The sequence below is a fragment of the Pinus tabuliformis genome, chromosome J, assembly GCF_031772625.1.
Source record: "Pinus tabuliformis cultivar Carrire ecotype Pingquan chromosome J, CPIR1, whole genome shotgun sequence".
NCBI lineage: Eukaryota > Viridiplantae > Streptophyta > Pinopsida > Pinales > Pinaceae > Pinus > Pinus tabuliformis.
The window spans coordinates 1183405320-1183427335 of NC_142295.1; the positions used below are offsets into that span (position 1 = coordinate 1183405320).

Consider the following 22016-nt stretch of genomic DNA (forward strand, 5'->3'; position numbering starts at 1 on the left):
ACCCACCTGCATCTCTGATCTTCATCTTCTTGTTCTAGTACTCCATAAGCACATTCAACTATGCCTTCATCCCAGTCATGTCTTTCTCAAATTCCTCATCCTTCATCTTTCTCATGGCAACTACTTTGGCATTCTCTTTCATCTACTTGTGACTTCTCCTTGAGCCCTTGACATAACTATCTTTAGTCATTGTCACTTCCTTCTTTCGCGAACTCTCCCTGTTCACTTGTGCATTGCACTCTAGCGAACACCTCACCAAGCCATCTCCTCTAAACTTGGCGAATGGTTCACTTCACTTGAACCTTCTCTCTAAGCACTCCTTGCTCTCTTGGTTGTTGCATTTACCTTACTCACTTACTGAGAACTTCCACTTATCCTCTTCCTCTTCATCAATGTTAATTTGCTGTTAGGGTTTCGTCACAAATTTTTTTCATCTGAGAGATTTGTATGCTCCTTCTCCCTCTATCACAACTTCACTATTATAATGGCTACTACCTACACATTAATTAATTACAAGAAAAAACACAAAAACTAATAACTTGTCAGATCTTGATAGATCTGCTCTTCTATCCTTTGCATAAGATTTTATACGCTAAGTAGCTTTTCACAGTGGTATCAGAGCACAATATGCTCTTTGAGAAACATAGAGATGACTGAGAATGTTTTTTACATGAACATAACACATAAAAGCTTATGCAAAGAATGGAAGAGCAAATGTATTGAGATCTGGCACGTTATTTGTCTTGTGTTCTTTTGACAATTAATTAATGTGTAGGTAGCTTCCATTACATCAATAAAGTTATGACAAAGGGAAAGTTCTCAGTAACTGAGTAATGTATATGCAATAGGCAAGAGAGCAAGGAGCGCTCAGAAAGAAGGTTCAAGTGAAGTGAACCAATGGCCATGTTTAAAAGAGATAGTTTGGTGAGGTGTTGGTTACATTACAACTCACAAGTGGACAAGGAGAGTCCATGAAATAAGGAAGTGGCAATGACTACTAATAGTCATGTTAACAGTTCAATGAGAAGTCACAATCAAATGAAAGAAAATGCCAAAGCAGTTGGCATGAGGAAGATAAGGGATAAGGAATTTGAGAAAGAGATGACTGAGATGAAGGCATGGTTAAATGTGCTTATGTAAATACTACAACAAGATGTTGAAGACTAGAGATGTGGATGGGTGCTACAGAAAAAGGTGAAGTGGAACAAGTTATAGGTGAAGTTGAAACATAGGTTAAGTAGTCAACAAAGGAGTGAAGAGCTTAAGGCATTTGAGAAGAATGTGTGAATTTTTGAATCAGAACAAGGACCATTGCTTGGTGAGAATGAAGACGAGGGAATTTCTAAAAGTCTCATGGACTACTTGGATAGTTCATATCGACATGTATATGTGTTGATAGAGGAGATAAAAGAGGTTGAAAATCCAAATATTTTTTAAACTAATATTTTATGTATGGTTGTAGATTATTTTGTGGATGGTGATGGACTGTCACCTAGAATTGTCACGACGGTGAAGGAAGAAAAAGAAATGTCTGCTTAGGGCATAGAAGGAAGACAAACTCATAATTTCATTATGATAGAAGATGAGGTAGAACATTCTCTCATGAGGAAAACCATGATGAAAACCATACATTAATGAACAAAGAGATTGCTGATAGACAATTAAAGAAACATGTTGTTGCAGAGGACAAAGAAGAATTGGCTCACGGAGATAGTAAAAGGAAGCGTAAAGAGGAAGAACAACATTGAGACTTAATGCTGACAAATTTTGAAAAAGAGCTAAGGATGTTGGAAGAATGGATGATCAATCTAAGGATTGGTGGATAATACTGCATGAAAGTTGCAGGCATGGAAGGAGTGCTTAAGGCATCAAATGAAGAAAAGAGTAAGAATTTTGAAGATATAAACCAAATAATTTTATTTGAAGACAATAATGAAGATGAAGTCAAAATTGATCATTTTTGAAGAAGGCAATACTCTATCATTTGTGGAGCAGCAAGGGAGAAGACATTCAAGTGTCTTAAACATCTTGGAAAAGATGCACAGTGATGAAGAGTTTGAACAAAATCCACTTTTCTTGCGTCTTCAACTTCTCCATTAAAGTTCTTGCAACATTTGCATGAATAGTTATGAGGCACACCTTCATTTGCTAACATCTCCCATTAGAAATTGACCAATGATTCTTGGTCTCCACCATTCAATACATGTAGTGAATTTAATTTCACTAAATCTTCAATAATATTTCTTTGCCCAATTCACTCACATAGGCACTTAATTCTACCAATTCCAGATTTTAGTAATTCAATGATCCTGCACATAGACACTTCATACACATAAGATATGAAATTTCATTTAATTAACAAAACCTATACATACAAAATACTCAAAACACTTGTTTCTTTTCATTCACGTATGGCCTTATTCTACACTCATTTGACCATTCTCTCATTGCCTATAGGTTTATAATAAGTAGAATTAAAAAATGCAATAGCTTTTTCTAAATCCTAGAATCACTCCATAAATCAAATTTTCGTAAATCCTAAAATCACTACATAAATCATCCATATAATCTCTAATGCTTTTGAAGGTAGATTTGCTTTTGCCTTATGGACAAAATCTCACCTATCCATAACTTTTCTAAAACTAAAACCCATAAAATATACCAACTTGGAAAATACAATTTATTTACATAGAAGAATACAAATTCTTCTAAAAAATTAAGGCCCCTTTTTTAATATTTTCTCATCGATGATTTAATTACTTGGAAGCTCTAATGCTCACATTACTTGGAAACTCTAATGCTCACAGGGTAGAAAAAGTTCATGACTTCATGGTCACGTTTCATTATGTTTTTGAATCCTCCAGTATCCCGAACTTTGTACTGTAACCATCACCTCCTTCTTCACACCTCCTTCTTCATGTTGCTGCTTTGTTTTTGTTGTCGTTGTCTTCTTCAACACATCCCCATAAAATTTGAATCTAATACTTAACGAGGACTAAACCCCAACCTAAAACTTAATGGAGACTAAACCCCACATAAACCAATTGATCTATCCCTCATAGCCGCACACACATAAAATTGATATCACATTAATGCTGTTGGATGATTTGCTCTCTCTATTTAACATGCTGATCTGGTTCTTCAACTTGTACTGACAATGAATCACACTTGTTAGTTTGAAATGCGTCAACAAATAAATGATGATGTGATTTTCGCCAAAAACCCCTCTCAAAATAAAATAAAGAAGAAACAAATCGACACTTAACTCATAAACCAATGATTCCTACCCACATTATTTGAAACACTATGTTGAATTTAAAATTTAAATTTTTTTTTGGATAATCATTTCTTATCTTATCATTCCAGGAGGGTAAAAGAATGAATCCAGGAGTGTTAAAGTATATATCTACTTTGCTATATATTCCTATTGAATCCAGGAGTGTTAAAGTATATATCTACTCTGGGATTAAAATCGATTTAATATACATTTCTCACATTTGCTATCTGCAGAGGGCAGCGAGTTTGATTAAAAATCTGTTTCTCTTCTCTACCCTGTGCAAAGGACCGACTTTAATAGAAGAGGACGCTGCTGCTGCGGATTATTTTTTGGTGCGACTGAAATCTGTGAGTAATATTGATTGCTTATTCATTATTTTCACAAATTGATGTAACAAAAATGGTATTAGTAACATAATAAAAATACAAATATAGAGTTTGTTTGGGAAAATCTTAACTAATGAAATTCCATTTAGATCTCTTATTCCACTTGGTCAATAAACCTTCACCGCTCACCAGCCTGGTCCGTTACAATGAGAAAAAAACCTACGGGTATACTAAATTATATCCTTATAACTACTACCATGTGACTTTATTGACTTTGAGACTTACAAATTTATTAGCCATATTTATATTACAAATGTTAATTCTAAATTAAATTATTATAATTTCAAAATGGATGTTCAAAATTTTAAAATAGCAATAAATTTAATCGGATCAAGTCAACGTAAGAGTACATTACACAAATTTTTACAATATTGTTAGCATAATTCATTGTAAAGCTAAAAACATGGCTGGCATATTAGACTATAAAGCTACACAAAGCTAAAAACATGAAACTGGTTTCAGCATGCAACCTGGTCTGTGCTCATTATCAGTCATGTTGGATGGTTGCTCTTTCCTCGTACAGGATTTCAGCATAAACGGAATGTGACTCTCATCCATGCAAGGGCCGCACTTTCTCTATGAATGGTGTATCATCATGCAATCTTTCGCTGTTTTTGCTTCTTTTGCGATAGATCATCTTCGGATAATACAGGTATTGTATATGTTTCTGTCATAAGTTTTGGAAGATCCTCGAAATCTAGCCTTTATTTAGTATCAACATCTGGGCTTCTCTTGCCCCCAAATCTTGTTATGTAATGCAGACCTTTATATTTTCTTAATATAAATTTATGATGGTTTTTTTCCTCTGAAAAAAAAAACCACACAAGGCGAATTTACAAATTAGGGTAACACAAATTTACAAATTAAAGTAATAATAACCATATAACAAGAAAGCAAATTTACAAATTATTTAATCCATCGAATAATGCTAGCCAAATCACATAGACGAACTAGAAAATAGAAATAAACCCCACTTGGTTGGAAGGAGCCATAATGTCATAGGGTTAGGGTTAGGGTTGGGGTTTGGAAGATTTGGAATTCATGATTAGTGTTTAATAGTTTTATTTTGGAATGGAATTTGATGGTTAAATTGTTTGGATGATTTGTTTGTCAAATATCATTAAAATTAACAATTTCTTAAAAACGCTGATAAGTTTTTTAAATTGGAAAAATCATATAGAACACATTTGTAAATATATATGTTATATACCATATTGACAAATTTAAATTTTATATAAATATTATAAAAAATGATATTTTAGTTTTATGGATTTTTATTTTTTATATATATAATTGAAAACACTAATGTGATATACTTTTAACAAAATATTAAAAATAGAGAATAATGATAAAAATAGAAAATAATGGTGATTGGAACAACCATTTAAATTTAATTAAAATGATTGGATTATAAAATATGTAGTCTAAATTATATTATTAATTAATATATATATATATTTTTATAAAATTTATTTACAATGTATTTTAAATTACATATAAATGATAAGTGGTATATTTTAATTTCATATATAATTCAAATTAAAATACAAAATAATGAAATTTTGTAGTGAAGGTTAAGTTTTGGATGAAAAAAGGCATATAAAGGCCATAAAAGTATTTTTCAAAAGGTAATTCTGTATACATTTTCTCCAATGAAAACAAAGAGATTATCTTTCTTTTTTTTCACTTGGAAAAAATCGTAATTTCCATTAATTTTGAAAATTACATTTTGTAGATGCCGAAGCATTGTTGAGACAAAGCTGTGAAGCCTGACAAAAAATGGTTGACACAAGTGTCAAGTACAAGAAGAAGAAAAAAATAGACTGATGAGAACTAAACTATGTGGAGCACTGAGATGCCTGATAGGGGGAAAGTCAAGTTTTCCTCCCCTTTTTCTTCTCTACCTTGCGCCACTCGCCTTGAGCCGGATGCATGGGAATGAGTTGTAATGGGTTTTCCTCACCAGGTCGAGGGATTTCCTTGTCAGAGTCCGAGGTGTCTGATTTATGTTGCCTTTTGGTTCCACTGAGTTCCTTTGTGTCGGGGGCCTTTTCTGGTTGCCGTTCCATGGGCGCTTGTGGGGGTTGTTCTTGTGGTTCTGCTTTGCTGTTCTCATTTGGGATGGGTGCTTCCTCCTCATCTTCTTCCTCTTCCTCAGGGTCTGGTGGGGGGAATGCCCACCCTTTCTTTTTCCCGGATTTCCTCCTTCTTTGGCTGTCTTTTTTTAATTCTGGGCAAGTATTTTGTAGGTGCCCTGTCTGCCGGCATGTTCTGCATCGGAATGCTGTATTTTCATAATCTATTGTTTGCATCCAGCTGTGTTCTTTATGCTTCAGTATTATGCGATCCGGTAATCCTTTACTGAGATCAACTTCCACACAGATTCGTGCGAAAGTGTAGATTCCATCTTCCACTCGCTGAGTGTCCATTTTAATGTATCTGCCAAAAGAGTTTCCAATGCATGCAAGTGTCTTTTGGTCCCAAAAATGTACAGGGAGGTTATGTAGTCGTACCCACACTGGCACCCTGGAAACGATGTAGGTGTTTGCATCAAAATCTGGGGTCCAAGGTGTGATGAAGAGTCCTGAAGAACCCCAAAACCACGGTCCCTCCTGTATAACCAGGGCCCTGACCTCTTCTGATGGAAGTTTGACTATAAAAAAACCTTTGGAGCAGAGCATGACATCACAATTAAGAGACCATTTTGTGAAAATCCAGTGAAAAAAATCCATGGGTTTTGGCCAAATACCGTTGAAACGACAGATGAGGGCTTGTCTTTCGTAAATGTTACGTACCTCCTCTGCTTCTGCTGTATCTATTGTTAGTTCAGGTGTATAGTTCAGTTGCTCCACGATATATGCACTGGGTCCTTTCCGGCCTGCTGTGGGGCTGTGGAAGGAGATTTTCCCCCTTGTAAGATATGCTTGTAAGATGCTCCTTCGCTTTTGTGTTGCTGGTGTGGATCTGGGCTGTGTTTTGCTTTAGATCCACTGCCCCTTTCTGTATGTTTTTGTGGGCCACTGGCTGTTGCACCTCCCCGAAGCCTCATGTTGACGATAATGTTGGATCCTGGCTTGATGTTGTAGTAGTCAATTGCTCTGTGATCTTGTAATGATCTGCCTGCAGAGAGCAGATGTTGATATCCTTCCGCGAGGCCAATGTGATTGGCAATGTTTTTCTTCAGATTTGAGACACTGTCGGAAGCTTGAACCCAGATGAGGGTTGATTTCCCAGAGGGGGGCTTTATAAAGATTTGGAAACGTGGATCTGGTGAGGTTGCCGCTATGGAAAATGTGGGAACTATTCTCCTCATTTCTGTATTCAGGCTATCATCCTGCCGTATAGCCCCTTCTGAAATCTGGGGGATCAGATTGGTGAAGAGTACCTGTTCAGGACCCTTCCCCGCTACCGAAACAGGTTTCTTGAATGCACAGTGTGTTGGGTTTTCCGCATCCCGGATCGGATAGCGTTTCGCAGGCCAGAGTTCCTGGACATTTGGATCTTGTCGTTTCCTTTGTTTGTTGGGTAGATCCAGTCCAGATCTGGTCTGTTTGTATCTGATCTCAGCAGGAGGGGGCAGATCCGCTACATGCAACCAGCCTCTGTTGGTTTTAGCGCTGGATCCGGTGGGGAAACTAACCTCATCTTCAGGTTTTGTATTGTTCAATTCAGTAACATGCTTTGTAATGGAATCCTGTGTACCATTACGTTTCCAGTTGCGTCCGTCAGAGAACTTCGCAGTGCCTGCCTTCGTATCAAGCCCTCGACAGCCATTGCCAAAGGCTTGAGTATTCCTCTGCACTTGGGCGAAAAAGCAATGTCTGGTACCCTTGTTAAACACGTATTCCGGGCGCCGTAATCCAGCCAACTCAAATCGGCCTGACGACGATGTATTGGAGCCGATAACAGATTTCCTGCGTCCAATGCAGACTGTCGCAGGGCTGGTGTTGTTTGCCATGGCCGCCATCAGTTCTAACCCCTGAAAATTCTTCGTCCCGTCCTCAGATCCTTGAAGTAGTTATTTCGCATATGTTATATCTACACAAAGATTATCTTAAACTGTGGCATACAAGAAAATGAAAATGCAAATGACAACAATAGAGTTTGTTAAAAACTGATAACTACCGGAAAAGCTGAAAACTAATCTCTTGAATAGTCTGCAAAAAGAATATCCAACCAATTCACAACACTGAACAAGACTAGTGAAATCATAACAAAACTTTTCCACGAGTGTTTAGTCTAAAGAGCCTACAAATTAACCCGGAAAATAATGGGAATTATAACAAGATTATGACAAAATCTGGGTTATACTTGTTTTGGGTGTCCCAAAAGTTCTTGATGGTGCTAAATCCATTTCAACCATTCAAACACTCCAACATTCTGAATTTTTTTACTAAAAATTCCTAACAAATTTACTAATTCCAAAATGTTTCACAAATAAATTTTTAATTTAAACATTTCCCAAAATTTTAACATTACAGAAATATTTTTACTAAAACATTAAAAAATATTTTTAATGATTTCAACCGTAATCAACTTTAAACCAAACAAATCAATTTAACTCAACAGGTCTGTTTTAAACATTTCCTAGAATTTTACAAATTGCTAAAACATTATAAAACTGTTTTTACAAATTTCAACGCTAATAAGCTTTGAACCAAACAAATCAGAGAGCAGAGAGCAAGGGCCAACCTTCTGACTCATTAGACCCTACTTAGCGATTCTCTCACACAATACTGTTCCTTCCAACCAGCGCCCAGGTTTGAGCTTATGGGTGTTTAGTCATCGATTCCGCTCGTCCCCTCTAGGTAAATTAATTATCCTTCACGGTATTCATTTTCAATCCTTCACTGTATTCATTTTTATTTCATGGAGGATGATGCCTTTTCAGTTGAAAATATGGAAACGATTGATCACCAACCCATTCCCTTTATTAGGCCACTGCCCCTCGATCGCGATTCCAGGTCATGCATAAAATTCGCCAATTTCTGTAACCAAATCGTAATACCGTCCACGGCTCCACTAGAGCGCGGTGTTGTAAGTGATTTTCTCATCAGCAAATGTGGTCTAACAGAGGAAGAAATCACGAAAGCTTTTTAGACATCACAATCACCTACTTCGTATAACATCGACCCAAAATTTGGAAGAAATTATGGAGTTGTTAAATGGTTGTGGTTTGACCACCCCTGCCCAGGTTCGAAGGGTGGTCCTTCGTAACCCGAAGCTTCTTTTTCTTAAATCCGAACGAAATTTAAAGCCTAAGCTCAGCTTCCTTAGGACTGTCATAAAAGAAGAAGATATCTCCAAACTAGTTATTAGAGATGCAACTATACATGGTGTCGGAGAGGAAAAGCTATTTAATCTATCGAATAATTATTTAAGCAATTTGCAAATTTGCCTCTTTGTGGGGAGAGGCGCTCATATGGTTATTATTACCCTAATTTGTAAATGTGTTACCCTAATTTGTAAATTCGTGTTGTGTGGCTTTACAGTCCAGTATGTCAGCGATGTTTTTAGCTTTACAGTTAAATACGCTAGCAATATCGTAAAATTTTGTATAATGTAATGTTATATTGACTCCATCAAATTAGATTTAGATTTGTTGTTTTAAACATCCATTTTGACCATGGAGACTCAGTTCTTTCCGATATGGAATAATTTGAAAGAAGAAAGTAGGGATATCCTTGAAACAATTGTTCCTAATATTTACAGAATGAGAACACGGCATAACATTGCATATTCTGCTGACAGGTTTACTGTTTGCTAAAGGGCAGCTATTTCTGCTTTGGAGTCCAAGCAATTACAGGCTTTCTTGCCGCATTTCAACCAGGTGAGAAATGCTTAGTTTTGTTTTTTGTTTTCTAAACGTTAGTAATAGAATATGTAGAATGGATCATCGAATGTCAGTGTTGGTTTTCATATTCAGTTCACCTGAATGTAATATGTAAATTCAATGCCCTGTAACATCTACAAACACGAAGAGTTGACAGATCCCCCAGCGGGACTGTAGAATGCACATTTCTTCTCTGGCTGCAAATACCCTTGAGATCTTCTGGATATTGATTTCCATTGATTCTTCCTTTCATTCCCGTGTTTGTTAGGTTTTGTGCTGGACGGATGGGAACTGTTTCATTTAATCTGTTCAATGAGAAACACCTCCATCGAGCTAGAAATAAATCTCTGATTTTATTGGCAACCCCGTGCATTTTCTTTACAGGGAATATCTGATACAATTATGGAGGAGGTTCAACCAAGCATAAAAAGATGGATTGTAATTTATCCTGTTTATATAAATTCGAAAAAAACTCTCGCAGAGGGTCGGCGTATCAGGGCAAAGAAAGCTTGTGAGAACCCAACTTGTGTTGAGATTGCGGATTCTTGTATATATCTGAAGCTTTCATGTGTTATAGAGGTTTGGTTTCCGTACCCTTATTGTTGAATGGACACAGAAAATTATTGTATATTTTTTTTCGAAAGGAAAAAGTCATTAATTCGATACTTGAAATTTTAGAGGTTGAAATCAAAGTCTATATTATACCGTACCATGAGGACTGAAAAAGGATTCAAACTGTTTTTGCCCAGTCAAAAAACAGTCTTAAAAGGCTAAGCCTATTTAATACAGTCTTTCTTCTATATGTTGTAAGATTCTAGTGACTAACAGTAAGGATTGCAGACCTTCATCATTACTCTGCCCGACTGTTCAAGACTATCAGGCAGTTATCCCTAGAAGCTGAAGGAATTATTTCTCATATACACAGTAGTATTCTTAATACAGATATAACGCAGAAGCTGATAGAGACAGTCCCCTCTGATTTCAGTCAAGGTGCCCTCCTGCAAAAGCAAAGCTTCTTTAGAAAGATCATCTCTTTTGGAGTTGAACTCTCGATGTATGTGCTGAAAAGAAATATTTTCAAACATAATAATTATCTTCTTGGGTTATGATAAGCTGTGCACCTAGATTTCCAATTATGCATTGTTTACTTGCCCAATCTACCAGAAGCATTGAATCTCCAAAGACTTGTGGGGATTTAAACCCCCTGCCTGCTGTTCCTTTAAACAGAAGCCACAAAGGATAAATTTCTGCTCAGTTATTTGTTCCTTGCAGAGTTGGAACTGCCCCAGCCCCACAAATACCTGGAACACCCTGACATACTCCATCAAAAAACCCTCATGACTTTGTATGGTCAATGCTTGGCATCAATGTAATTCTGGTTCTTTTATCTTTGGGTTTCTTTTTGTTGCTTTCCATAGCCAATCTGACATGATGAATTAGAACAGGGGAGAAATTCTTATCATGAATAGTCATTTGGTTTCTTGCTCGCCATATCCCATAAATAAACAAACAAGGTAATACTTGGTAAGCTGCTGCAGCTTTGTCAGTTGACCAGTCCAATAGATAGTCTATAAAGGTTAATTTATCCGATTTAGGTCTGTTCACTGTTGCTTTAATAATCTCATTCCATACAGATCTGGAGAAGGGGCATGGCAACAGTAAATGATCAGCTGTTTCTACATTGCTTTTACACAACATGTCTTCCTTGACCCACTCATCCCCCTTTTTGCCCATTGTCTCGTGTTAGAATTTTAATTACGAATGCCAGCCACAATAGAAATTTTGTTTTTAATGGACAGGACAATTTCCACACGTATCTCCACCACCAGATTCTTTCCACTACCAAACCCCCCTTAACCTTTGCAGCATAACCCAGCTTAATGGCCCCAGACTCCTTGATCACTTAATTGTGTCATCTTTCTCTGCCAGTTTAAGTTCACCGTGGTGAAGAAGGTTTACATACTGTTCCCATTTTGCTGCCAGGCCACGCTACAAGTTGAAAGTCTCTACTGTTATGCATTGTGATCAGGCATTCCTTGCCTCCAATGATGTGGCTTCTCTTAAATAATAATACCCCTTATCATGTTAAGTTTCTGTTAAACCTAGCACCAATGAATTATTAACCTAGCAGAAGTGAGATCTACTAAATAACTTACACAACTAGTTTCTTAACATTCAGCGGAAGCAAAAATAAAATAATCAATGTCATAAGACAACACACAGACTCTGCCCAAAAAAGTTTTTCATTAATAATACAATATTACAAACTTGGGCTCTAGTACTGGGATAATGGCCCAACTGAAAAAATACAGAATACAAAATAAACCTGGATCTGATCCATTAGATTTGCCCTATATTGGTGCTCAATCTTTTCTGCAGATCTGGATCTCCAGCCTTCCGGCACCCCCACAGACCTAGCACACTGCTCACTGATATTCCTCTCTCAATGTTGTGCTGTTGTAGTGTGTCTTGGGCTTCTCTTAGCCTTCGATTTATTACTTATTGAGCTAAATCCTTAATCCTAACCCAAATTTCCAAAGTGATTAACGACCAAGATTAGATCTCGCCTCATTTGAGATCAACAACTAAGATTAAAACATAATCATTAATGTAAATTATTTACTTTTCCTAAGTTTACTTGAGTTCAATAAGCCAACATTTTAATAGGTGGCATGTACTTTTCCTAAGTTAAAAACTTAGGCTAAGTTACATTAGCAATCTTGCTCACACTACAGCAATTATCTAAGGAGACTATGGGTGACTTCTGCACTCCTAGACATAAGGCTTGTGCAAAAGTATCTACCCGAGCTACAAACATCAACACTCCCTCTTAGCAAGGGAGGTACTTTTGCCACCTAGAACTGACTCCAATCTTGGACTTGTATCCGCTGCCATCGCTGCTCCCTTTGAATTGGAAGACTATCCCACCATCATCCTCGAAGATTTGCAATCTATGAACTTGTTCCTAGAAGCCTCCTGCTCTTGAACATCTTGTACGGTCATCTTGTACCAAGAGGCCTTTTTAACAGATTGGGAGGAATCTGCAGATTACTCCTCCCTTCCTGAACTTGAAGGCTGACTCCCTCTATGTTGCTTAGCCTTCAGAGCTGCCTGCTACTTGTTCTTTGTCACGACTCTGCTTCCTGCCATTGCTTGAATAGGCTGTCCCTTTAGCCTATACAGGTTGCTCTTTCTAACTCCAAAGACGTGGCCACTGTTTGAGCTAGATCGCTGGGTCTGATTAGTAGTTGTCCATCCTGGAATGCTATACGAAACCCCTTCTTCTCGATCATTGAGACTATAAGAGCAATCTCCACTTGATTTCCGACGCCCATAGCACATCCTTCACTTCCATCCCGCCTCTAGAGTCTAGACTCAAGTTGGAATAACACTGTTCCAACCCCTCTTTTTGCATGCTTTGTATTAATTCCTAACTTCACATCCAATTCTGAGTCCCACTCGGTTACGGTGGTGAACTGCTCTTGTTCTTCTTTCATATGTCTTTTGGCTCTACTATCTAGCAACCATGCACTCACTAGTAATGTGTTCGAAGTAAGGTAGGAAACAAGTGCAAATTCCATCTTGAACTTCCTGGCGAACTCCTTCTAAGCTTTTGTCGATGTAGCTACAACTGGTTGTGTGCCATTTCCCCCTTCTTCCTCTTTGGACGTTGTGAAGCATAGTGTCTTGTCTTATGACAAGGGAAACACTTCACCTTAGTCAAGTCCTTCTTCTTCTTTGGCTGTGAGGCTGACTCCTAACTCCTGCTTGAGCTCTTTCCTTTGCCTTTTGTAATCAAAGCCACATTCTCGTCATTTGCTTCTTGTTGATCTTGCCCTTTTACTGTAACCTGATTTCCTCTTATATGCTGTCATCCTTGAGCCTATCAAATGTTGGTAGTTTATCTCTAGCATAGACTCCTTTGATGAACAGATCCCATGCCTCTAAGAGTCGACTCATTGCCACATTTACTAGTTCTGAGTCTTCTATGTTTTCTCCAACTGTTGCAAGTTGATCACAAATCTGTGTGATCTTCATCAGATAACTTATCACTTAGTTAGATTTGGTCATTTGCGTAGTCCAAAGCATATCTTTCAATATCATCTTCTTGTTTATTGTTTTGCTCTAGTATAAATAATTCTACTAATGCTTCAAACATCTCCTTGGTTGTATTCTTCCAAGTTAAGTGAGGGATCAAATGATCCTTCACAACATCCATAAGTGCCCTCTGTGCCTTGATTTCCTTCTTTGTTAGAAGGGCTTTCTCTTGAGGATTTGACAGCTCCAGGGTCTTGGTCTCAACAATCTCCTAGAGATCGTTTTTCCTTGAGTACCAAGGTGACCCTAGCTGTCCAAGGTAGGAAGTTTGAATCTCTATCTAATTTGTCTTTGTACCGAAGACCCACTCTATCCGTTTTGCCAAATCTTGTCGAAGAATTTTTGAATATTTTTATTATTATTATTTATGTCGTTTTTCTGCTGTTCGTGCATTTAACCCTTGAGTTAGCTATATATGGTTGTACGACTTGTACGACCCTTCTACAACTCTCGTACGTGCACCTTTAGCTTCCTATGTGTGTGGTGTATGTTTATTTTCTAGTAGCAAACAAGTCTAGAGCAATTTTCAAACTAATAACTACTTCCAATGATACAATTTGACTCCTTTAGAGCATTTCAATCATTAAGCAGTTATACTTGAAAATTTCAACCATTAACTTTAGTAGAGCAATAGAGATCACAATTAGACAATGAAACAAGAGACACCAAAATTTCTTGGGACAAAACCCCACAAGGGGGGAAAACCCGATAATCTTTCCTTATGAGAGAGAGAGTTCAATTCATCAAAATGTACATCAGAATATTCTAGTCAAAGGTCAACCATTGACCACATTAATTTCCAAGTCAAACAAAGTCAAAGGAGAGAGAAATTTTGCACTTTTGCTTATCAAGTTTGGTCAAAGGGATGAATTTTAGCTTGCAGTAGCTCGGTCAAAGGGCCGAAATTCGGTCTAAAATGCCTCAGTAAAAGTTTGATCAAAGTGCAGGGTTTGACTTGAGGTCAACGACCTAGAACAAGAACAAAATCTCGGTCAATGAACAATCAACAAATCAGAGAATATTCGGCCTCTAAGTCCAATAAAAAAACTCAGTCAAACAACAACAAGAAGATCCAAGTCAACGGTAGTCAAATCAGAGATAAGAGAGATCAAACTTCACTGGAAACTTTTGTCTTCTTTCTCCTTCAGACGTGTGAACAAAACTCCCTGTGATTGGTCGAATGGATGTGTGTGATGTGATGCCAAATGTGATCCATGAGTCAAAAGGTGGGTTTTCACCTTAGGGTCAAACCCCTTCAAGTGGTGGGGCTGTCTTGTCCAGTTGAGGCTGACTTGGACAATTGGAAAATACATAATTTCTCGTTTGTTTTTGCCAGTGAAAATACCGACCACAACTACTATTTTTTCAACACCGCTTGCACCCAATGCTTGTCATGGTCATTGTTGAGAATTCAATAGTAGTAAGTAGGTTAACTCTCTTAACTTGATAACTGTTTGTGTTACCTTTTTACTTATTAGCTTTGTTCCTTATTATTATAGTGTGAGAAACATCAAACAACTACCAAAATAGTAATAATAGTGACATAGTATATAGGTTGTGAGCCAAGGCCAAAACCCCTCCTCTTGAGGGGAAAACCCGTAAATATCCTCTTCTTATAGATTCTTCAATTGACGAATACCATGACCTAGTGACTTAGACAAATACCCTCCAAGATCAAGATCAACTCGGCCTCCTGCTGTAGTGACTTCGACCTCCCATTGTAGATCTGAAATTCTGGCTCACGGCAACTGCTGTTGCTTCTCTTGGAGACTTCGATCTCCCTTGAATAGCCTTCTCCTCCCTTTGCTTGCCTTTCCTTGAGTCTTAGGGCTAATGAGACACCCTAAGAGACCTTCGCTTGCCTTTCCTTCTCTTCTTCTTCCAAGATCGAACCACAAGATAGTCCCAGCGCAGAAACCCTAACTTCGACCTTCTCAAGAGAGAGAGATCTAGCCCAAGCACTTTGACTTCTTCCACTTCCTCTTCTTCGTACCCTCTTCTTCGACTTCTTCTCTTCCTCTTCTTCACATAGAATGAGATGAGTGAATGTGTCTAATGGAGGATGGGTTCCTCTCTATATATAGGCTCTTCCAACAGGTCGATGTGGCTCTTCATGTAGGCCGACTTGATCTTGGAGGTATTTCGACACTTTAAAGACAAAATAAATTTTTCTTTACAAGATACAATGTGCCCATAGGGTCTTCAATATATGTTAATGTCTCTTTAACCTAGGACAAACCCTAGAAGCACTTAATAGGTGCTTGACCTATAAAATAAAAGAACTTGAGCATGAAACCCATGTTCCAATAATGTTTTCTTTTCATATTATTATTTACAAGAATACATTTCATACTTATGAAGATCGAATCTAGTTACACATTCTTCAACACTCCCTCTTAACTAGGGAGGTGTTCATATGAGGTACATGGTCATTCTCAATCTGAAGAGATCTCACAAAAAGAGTCGGATTGGTAACCCATCTGTTTAGCATCATATTCATTAGCATTGTTATATAGCAAGGCCTTGACTAACAACTCTATCCACATGATTAGAGCACAATGCTGACGAAACCAATAATTCATAGACACCAAAATCATTGTCTCTCAAGGTACATACTCCACCCAGGTGTTCATAGAGTATGACCTTCCATTGAACTATTCTTATATTGGGTAGCTAATCCTCAAAGAATATCGGTCCACGACTACTCTTGTCTTGAATGCCCTACCACATTCTCAAAAAGTATCGAATGCCAGATGGTTACCCAATCCTCCATTTTTTCTTCCCAAGTGAAGACAAGAATGTAGTGTCTATCTCTCCCTCTCAATTAGGGAGGATATATCAACCAAACCAAGCTTGTCTCTTAAGTATACAAGCTTCTTGTTCGGAAGTGATTTCGTCAATATGTTAGCTACCTGCTCATCAGTGGAGATATATTGTAGTTGCAACACACCATTTTGTACTAGCTCTTGAATATAGTGATACTTGTTGTTTATATGCTTTCTATTTCCATGAAACACTGGATCTTCAGACAAACGTATACAATTGGTGTTATCACAAAGTATCACTGTAGGGTTCATCAGTCCTTGAAACAAGTCGGATATCAGCTTCTTTAACCATACTGCTTCTCTGCTTACTGCACAGGCTGCAATTTATTCAGCTTCAACACTACTCAAAGCAACTGTGTCTTGCTTTCCACTCATCCATGAGACCATGGAGGATCCCAAACTGAAACATCCTCTTGTAATGCTCCTTCCATCTTGCTCACTGCCTCCCCAATCGTAATTTGTATATTCAATCAGTTGGACATCATTTCTTTGGTCATACTTCAGACAATGGTGGATGGTTCCTTGCAGATATCTTAGAATATGTTGTGTTGCCACCCAATGATCATGCTTTGACTTCACTTAAAATTGACTGAGAACATTTATTGCAAAGCATATGTCTGGTCGAGTGTTCACCAAGTACATCAGTGAGCCAATGAGTTGCCTATACTTGGAAGGATCCACAGGGCTTGATTCGAAACTTCTTAGTCTCTTCAAGTTAGTGATCATCGGAGTAGTCATAGGTTTGCATTCCATCATGTCAAATCTTTTCAGTATCTCGGTCACATACTTTCCTTGACCCAAGTAAACTTCATTAGGTCCTTGCCAAACTTCTAGTCCCAAGTAATAATGCATTAGCTCGAGATCTTTCATGTCAATTTTGCTGCCAGTAGCTTCTTACATTCTTCAATTCAACCTTCTACATCTGTCAAGAGAAGATCATCTACATATCGAAGAATAATTACAGGTTCTCCATATACAAACTTGATATAGAGGTTCGAATCAACAAAACTTTTTGTGAAGCCTATTCTTTATAGGTATGCATCCATTCTAACATACCATGCCCTTGGTGCTTGCTTGAGGCCATATAATGCTTTCTTCAATCTGCAAACATATGCTTTTCTGTTTTTAACTTCGAATCCCAAGGGTTGCTCTATGTAGACTTCTTCATCTATTTTGCCATTCAGAAACGCAGTCTTGACATCCATTTGGTGGATGTTCCATCCCATCGATGCTGCCAGAGAGACTAATGATCGAATTTTTATATATCTTGCTATTGGAGAAAATGTCTCTTCATAGTCAATGCCTTCAAGTTGAGAGAAGCCTCTAGCCACAAATCTTGCTTTATACTTATCTATACTTCCATCGGCTGCATGTTTGATCTTGTAGATCCATTTGGAAGTAACCACAGATTTGTCTTCGGGCCTAGGTACGATCTCCCAGACTCCATTCTTCATTATAGATTGATATTCTTCATTCATGGCATCCTTCCATTCTCGATGATTTATAGCCTCTTCAAAGGAGGATGGTTTTGCTTCTATTAGCTTTGTCATGTATGCAACATACCCAAAATATCTCTTTGGTTTCTTGCTTTCTCTGAATGAGCCTGTCATTGCTCCATGACCTTCTGCATCAAGTAGTGTAGATCTCAACCAATTAGGTCTTTTCCTTGTTTCAGGAATGACCACAGATTGAATAGGTTCACTGGGACCTTCTTCTTCATGGTGTGATTCTTCTTTCCCTTGGTCAGCTTCTTCCTCAAATATCGGAAGTTCTTCATCATCAGAGTCTATGGAAAGTTCCTTTGATTTCTTGAATGCTATGCTCTCATCAAATATGACATCACGACTGACTTCTATGTGATGCCCATCTTTCATGTAGATCCTACACGCTTTTGATGAGTTTCTATACCCCACAAATGTACTCTTCATATAGGAAGGATCCAACTTCTTTCTTTTGTCCTTTGGAATATGGATATATATAGGACACCTGAAGATCCAGAGATGATCTACAAATGGCTTCTTTCTAGTGAACACTTCTTCCAGAGTTTTGTTGTCTAGAGATCTGTGGGGACTTCGATTTTGAATGTAGACAGCTGTCTTCGTGGCTTCTCCCCACAAAAACTTAGGTAGATCCTGATCGTGTAACATTGCCTTTACACTTTCTTCAATGGATCTATTCTTTCTTTCTGCAACTCCATTTTGTTCGGGATTATATGGGACTATCAACTCCCTCTTAATCCCAGATTCCTTACAGAATGCTATAATCTCTTTGGATGTATATTCTCCTCCATTATCAGATCTTAGTATCTTGATTCTCCTTTCTGTAAGGTTCTCCACTTCAGCTTTGAATTCTTGAAATTTTGTAAATACTTCGTCCTTGGTTTTCATTAAGTAAACCCAGGTCTTTCTTGAATGGTCATCTATAAATGTGACATAATATAGATGTCCTCCAAGAGATTTAGGAGTCATAGGACCACATACATTGGAATGAATGAGATCCAAGATTTCTTTTGACCGCGAAGCATTACTTCCAAATGGTCTCCAGGTATTCCTACTTAATGCACATCCCTTGCAGACACCTTCATGATCTTCCTTCAAATTAGGAATTCCATCTACTATGGAGCTTAGAGTTGGAAGGATTTTGAAATGTAGATGACCAAATCTTCAATGCCAAAGTTCACATGGGCTAATTTCAATGTGAACTAGGGCTTGGGCCATAGGAGATATTAATCTGTAGAGTCTTCCTTCTCAGATGCCAATGACCTTGGCTTGATTTATATTTGAGTCTTTTCCCCAAACAACAACCTTTCCATCAATGAAGGCTATTCTATCACCCTTATCTTCTAGACTTGAAATAGAAAGTAAATTCTTATGCAAACCTGGAACAAATAAAATGTTGTTGAGGTGTATGTTGCTTCCATCTTCTAGCTTTATGGAGGTTGATCCAATGCCTTTTATGAGATAGCTCTTGTTATCTCCAAGTTCCACTGAATAAGCGAATTTTCCTTTTGATAAGGTCTTCAATTGGTTGGGGTGGCCAGTCATGTGTCTTGATGCACCACTATCAATTACCCAAACATCTTCATCTTGAAATGTACCAGAGAGAGCCGAGAAGAGACCTTCATCCCTTTCTTTGATTGATACCTTCTTTGTAGAGAATAAGAAATTCCATGCTTCCTTAATGCCTTTCTTGAGATGGCTTGCAATCTTCTTGATGAACTTCTTCACTGTAGAGGAGATCTTCATGATGCCCTTAGATGACCTTAGCTCTGATACCATGTTGAGAATTCAATAGGGCAGTAAGTAGGTTAATTCTCTTAACTTGATAACTGTTTGTGTTACCTTTTTACTTATTAGCTTTGTTCCTTATTATTATAGTGTGCGATACATCAAACAACTACCAAAACAATAAGAACAGTGACATAGTATATAGGCTGCAAGCCAGGGCCAAAACCCCTCCTCTTGAGGGGAAAACCCGTAAATCTCTTCTCTTCTTATAGATTCTTCAATTGACGAATACCATGACCTAGTGACTCAGACAAATACCCTCCAAGATCAAGATCAACTCAGCCTCCTGCTATAGTGACTTCGACCTCCCACTGTAGATCCGAAATTCTGGCTCACAGCAACTGCTGCTGCTTCTCTTGGAGACTTCGATCTCCCTTGAATAGCCTTCTCCTTCCTTCGCTTGCCTTTGCTTGAGTCTTAGGGCTAATGAGACACCCTAAGAGACCTTCGTTTGCCTTTGCTTCTCTTCTTCTTCCAAGATCGAACCACAAGATAGTCCCAACACATAATCCCTAACTTCGACCTTCTCAAGAGAGAGAGATCTAGCCCAAGCACTTCGACTCTTCGACTTTCTCTTCTTCGACTTCTTCTCTTCCTCTTCTTCACATAGAATGAGATGAGTGAACGTGTCTAATGGAGGACGAGTTCCTCTCTACATATAGGCTCTTCCAAGGGGTAGACGTGTGTTAATTTATGGTATGTTCTATGCTTAGAGCAGTTTACTTCAATTCTTCTTATTAGCCACTGTTTAGCAATCACATAAACATAAAGTAAAGTGCAGATAGAACATTAATAGATCGACAGAAAACAAGCCAAGACAAGAGACACAAGATGTGGCGGCTAGCTAGGGACAAACCCCAATGCGGGGAAACCCTTTGATCAATTCTTCTTTAATCTTCAATAGTTCAGCAGAGAGAAATAGTACAAATTCATAAATCTGTAATTTTATGACAGCAGCAGTAAACCCTAACCAACAAAGTCAAATCTGGTCAAACAATGTGAAATTGACCTTCAATATATTTGGTCAATTTCTTGGTCATCTAGTCCTCCAACAACAAGAAGAAGCAGCCCTTAAACAACCCCAAAAACACAGTCAAACAACAGTGAACTGTAATCAACTTGCTGCCCCAAACTAGGGCAGTCAATCCTGGTCAAACTGTAGGTCAGAATGCCTTGGTTTTGTGCCAGAATTTGCGGCCTGCCTAGGAGAGGCAGCCACACCAAAATCGCAGCCTTGAATTGCCCACGCTGTTCAACGCTGGTCAAAAAGATGATCTCCTGCTTTTGCGTCTTCCTTGCCTCCTTGCTGCGTCCTTCTTCTCCCACGTTGGATGCTCCTTGTTAACCCAATGCTAAGGAGAGAGAGAGAGAAGAATGAGTGAGATGAGATGGTGAAATAATGCCTCCACCTATCTTGTATTTATATGAGACGTTGAACATGTGTGCCACACATTTAGCTGCTGGCCGACCTTGACAATTTGTCAAGTAATTACAAATAAATTCATATCTCCATAAATACTGGTTGGAATGGGATGATCGTTAGATCAATCATACACTTCTCGACGAGAGGAATCAAGGAAAAATATCAGCTGCCATAAATAAGATGACCCACATGGAGTTTGGCCCTAGTTGCCAATTTTAACACTCCCTCTCAACTAGGGAGAACTCCATTTTCTAATCCGTTTGACCATTGGTACTATCTCAACCATCAAATGCACTGCCTTGCACTGCTCAGCTCAGCGCTGCTGAACTATGAAGAAGAAGAAATGATCGAGGATGTATCATACCATCTTCCACTGACCCGAAGTCAGTCTTAGAGTGTGTCATACCACTCTCACTGATCCCAGATCAGTATCATTGATCCCAGTTCAATGGAGGTCATTCTAGCATAGGGAGTACAGTGGATACAACGGTGCGTCCATTGATAGTACTACTAATGGTCCCTAACCCCATTTCCATACTCATTGATCAAATGAGAGGTACTTCCCATGAGTCCCAGACTGCATGGGTAGGATGCCTCAACAGGAGAACTAATCATCCTGTCCCATAGTCGCCACGGGATATCACAGGGGAAGGTTAAACTTTTCACCTTGTACATAGCGCACCACCAGGGGAGGGTGAGTTGCCCTGTGGTCGTATGTCGCTTCAAGAAGTACCTTGCGCCCCCTGGAGCTCCCAGAGCTCAATGTATGCATCATACATGACCCTCATAAGAGGGTCTCTCAACGACACCAAGTTGTTCTCGGAAAGTCAAGAATTTGACCTTCCCTAGGGGCTTCGTCAAAATGTCGGCGACTTGCTCGTCTGTAC

General features: G+C 38.4%; 1 protein-coding gene across 9 annotated transcripts in view; it reads left to right on the plus strand.

Annotated features, from left to right (window-relative positions):
• Window positions 1–8287: 8287 nt before the first annotated feature.
• The window catches only part of LOC149231300 (signal recognition particle 19 kDa protein, putative / SRP19), a 103333-nt gene continuing 89604 nt past the window's right edge, over window positions 8288–22016 (plus strand). The window contains exons 1-3 of one of the 9 annotated variants that reach the window (XM_089379161.1): window positions 8288–8471; window positions 9415–9493; window positions 9881–10075. In XM_089379161.1, the coding sequence (XP_089235287.1) occupies window positions 9899–10075 (177 nt within the window). In that variant the 5' untranslated portion in view covers window positions 8288–8471; window positions 9415–9493; window positions 9881–9898. The other 8 variants (XM_089379167.1, XM_089379168.1, XM_089379169.1 and 5 more) reach the window with 8 other exon arrangements.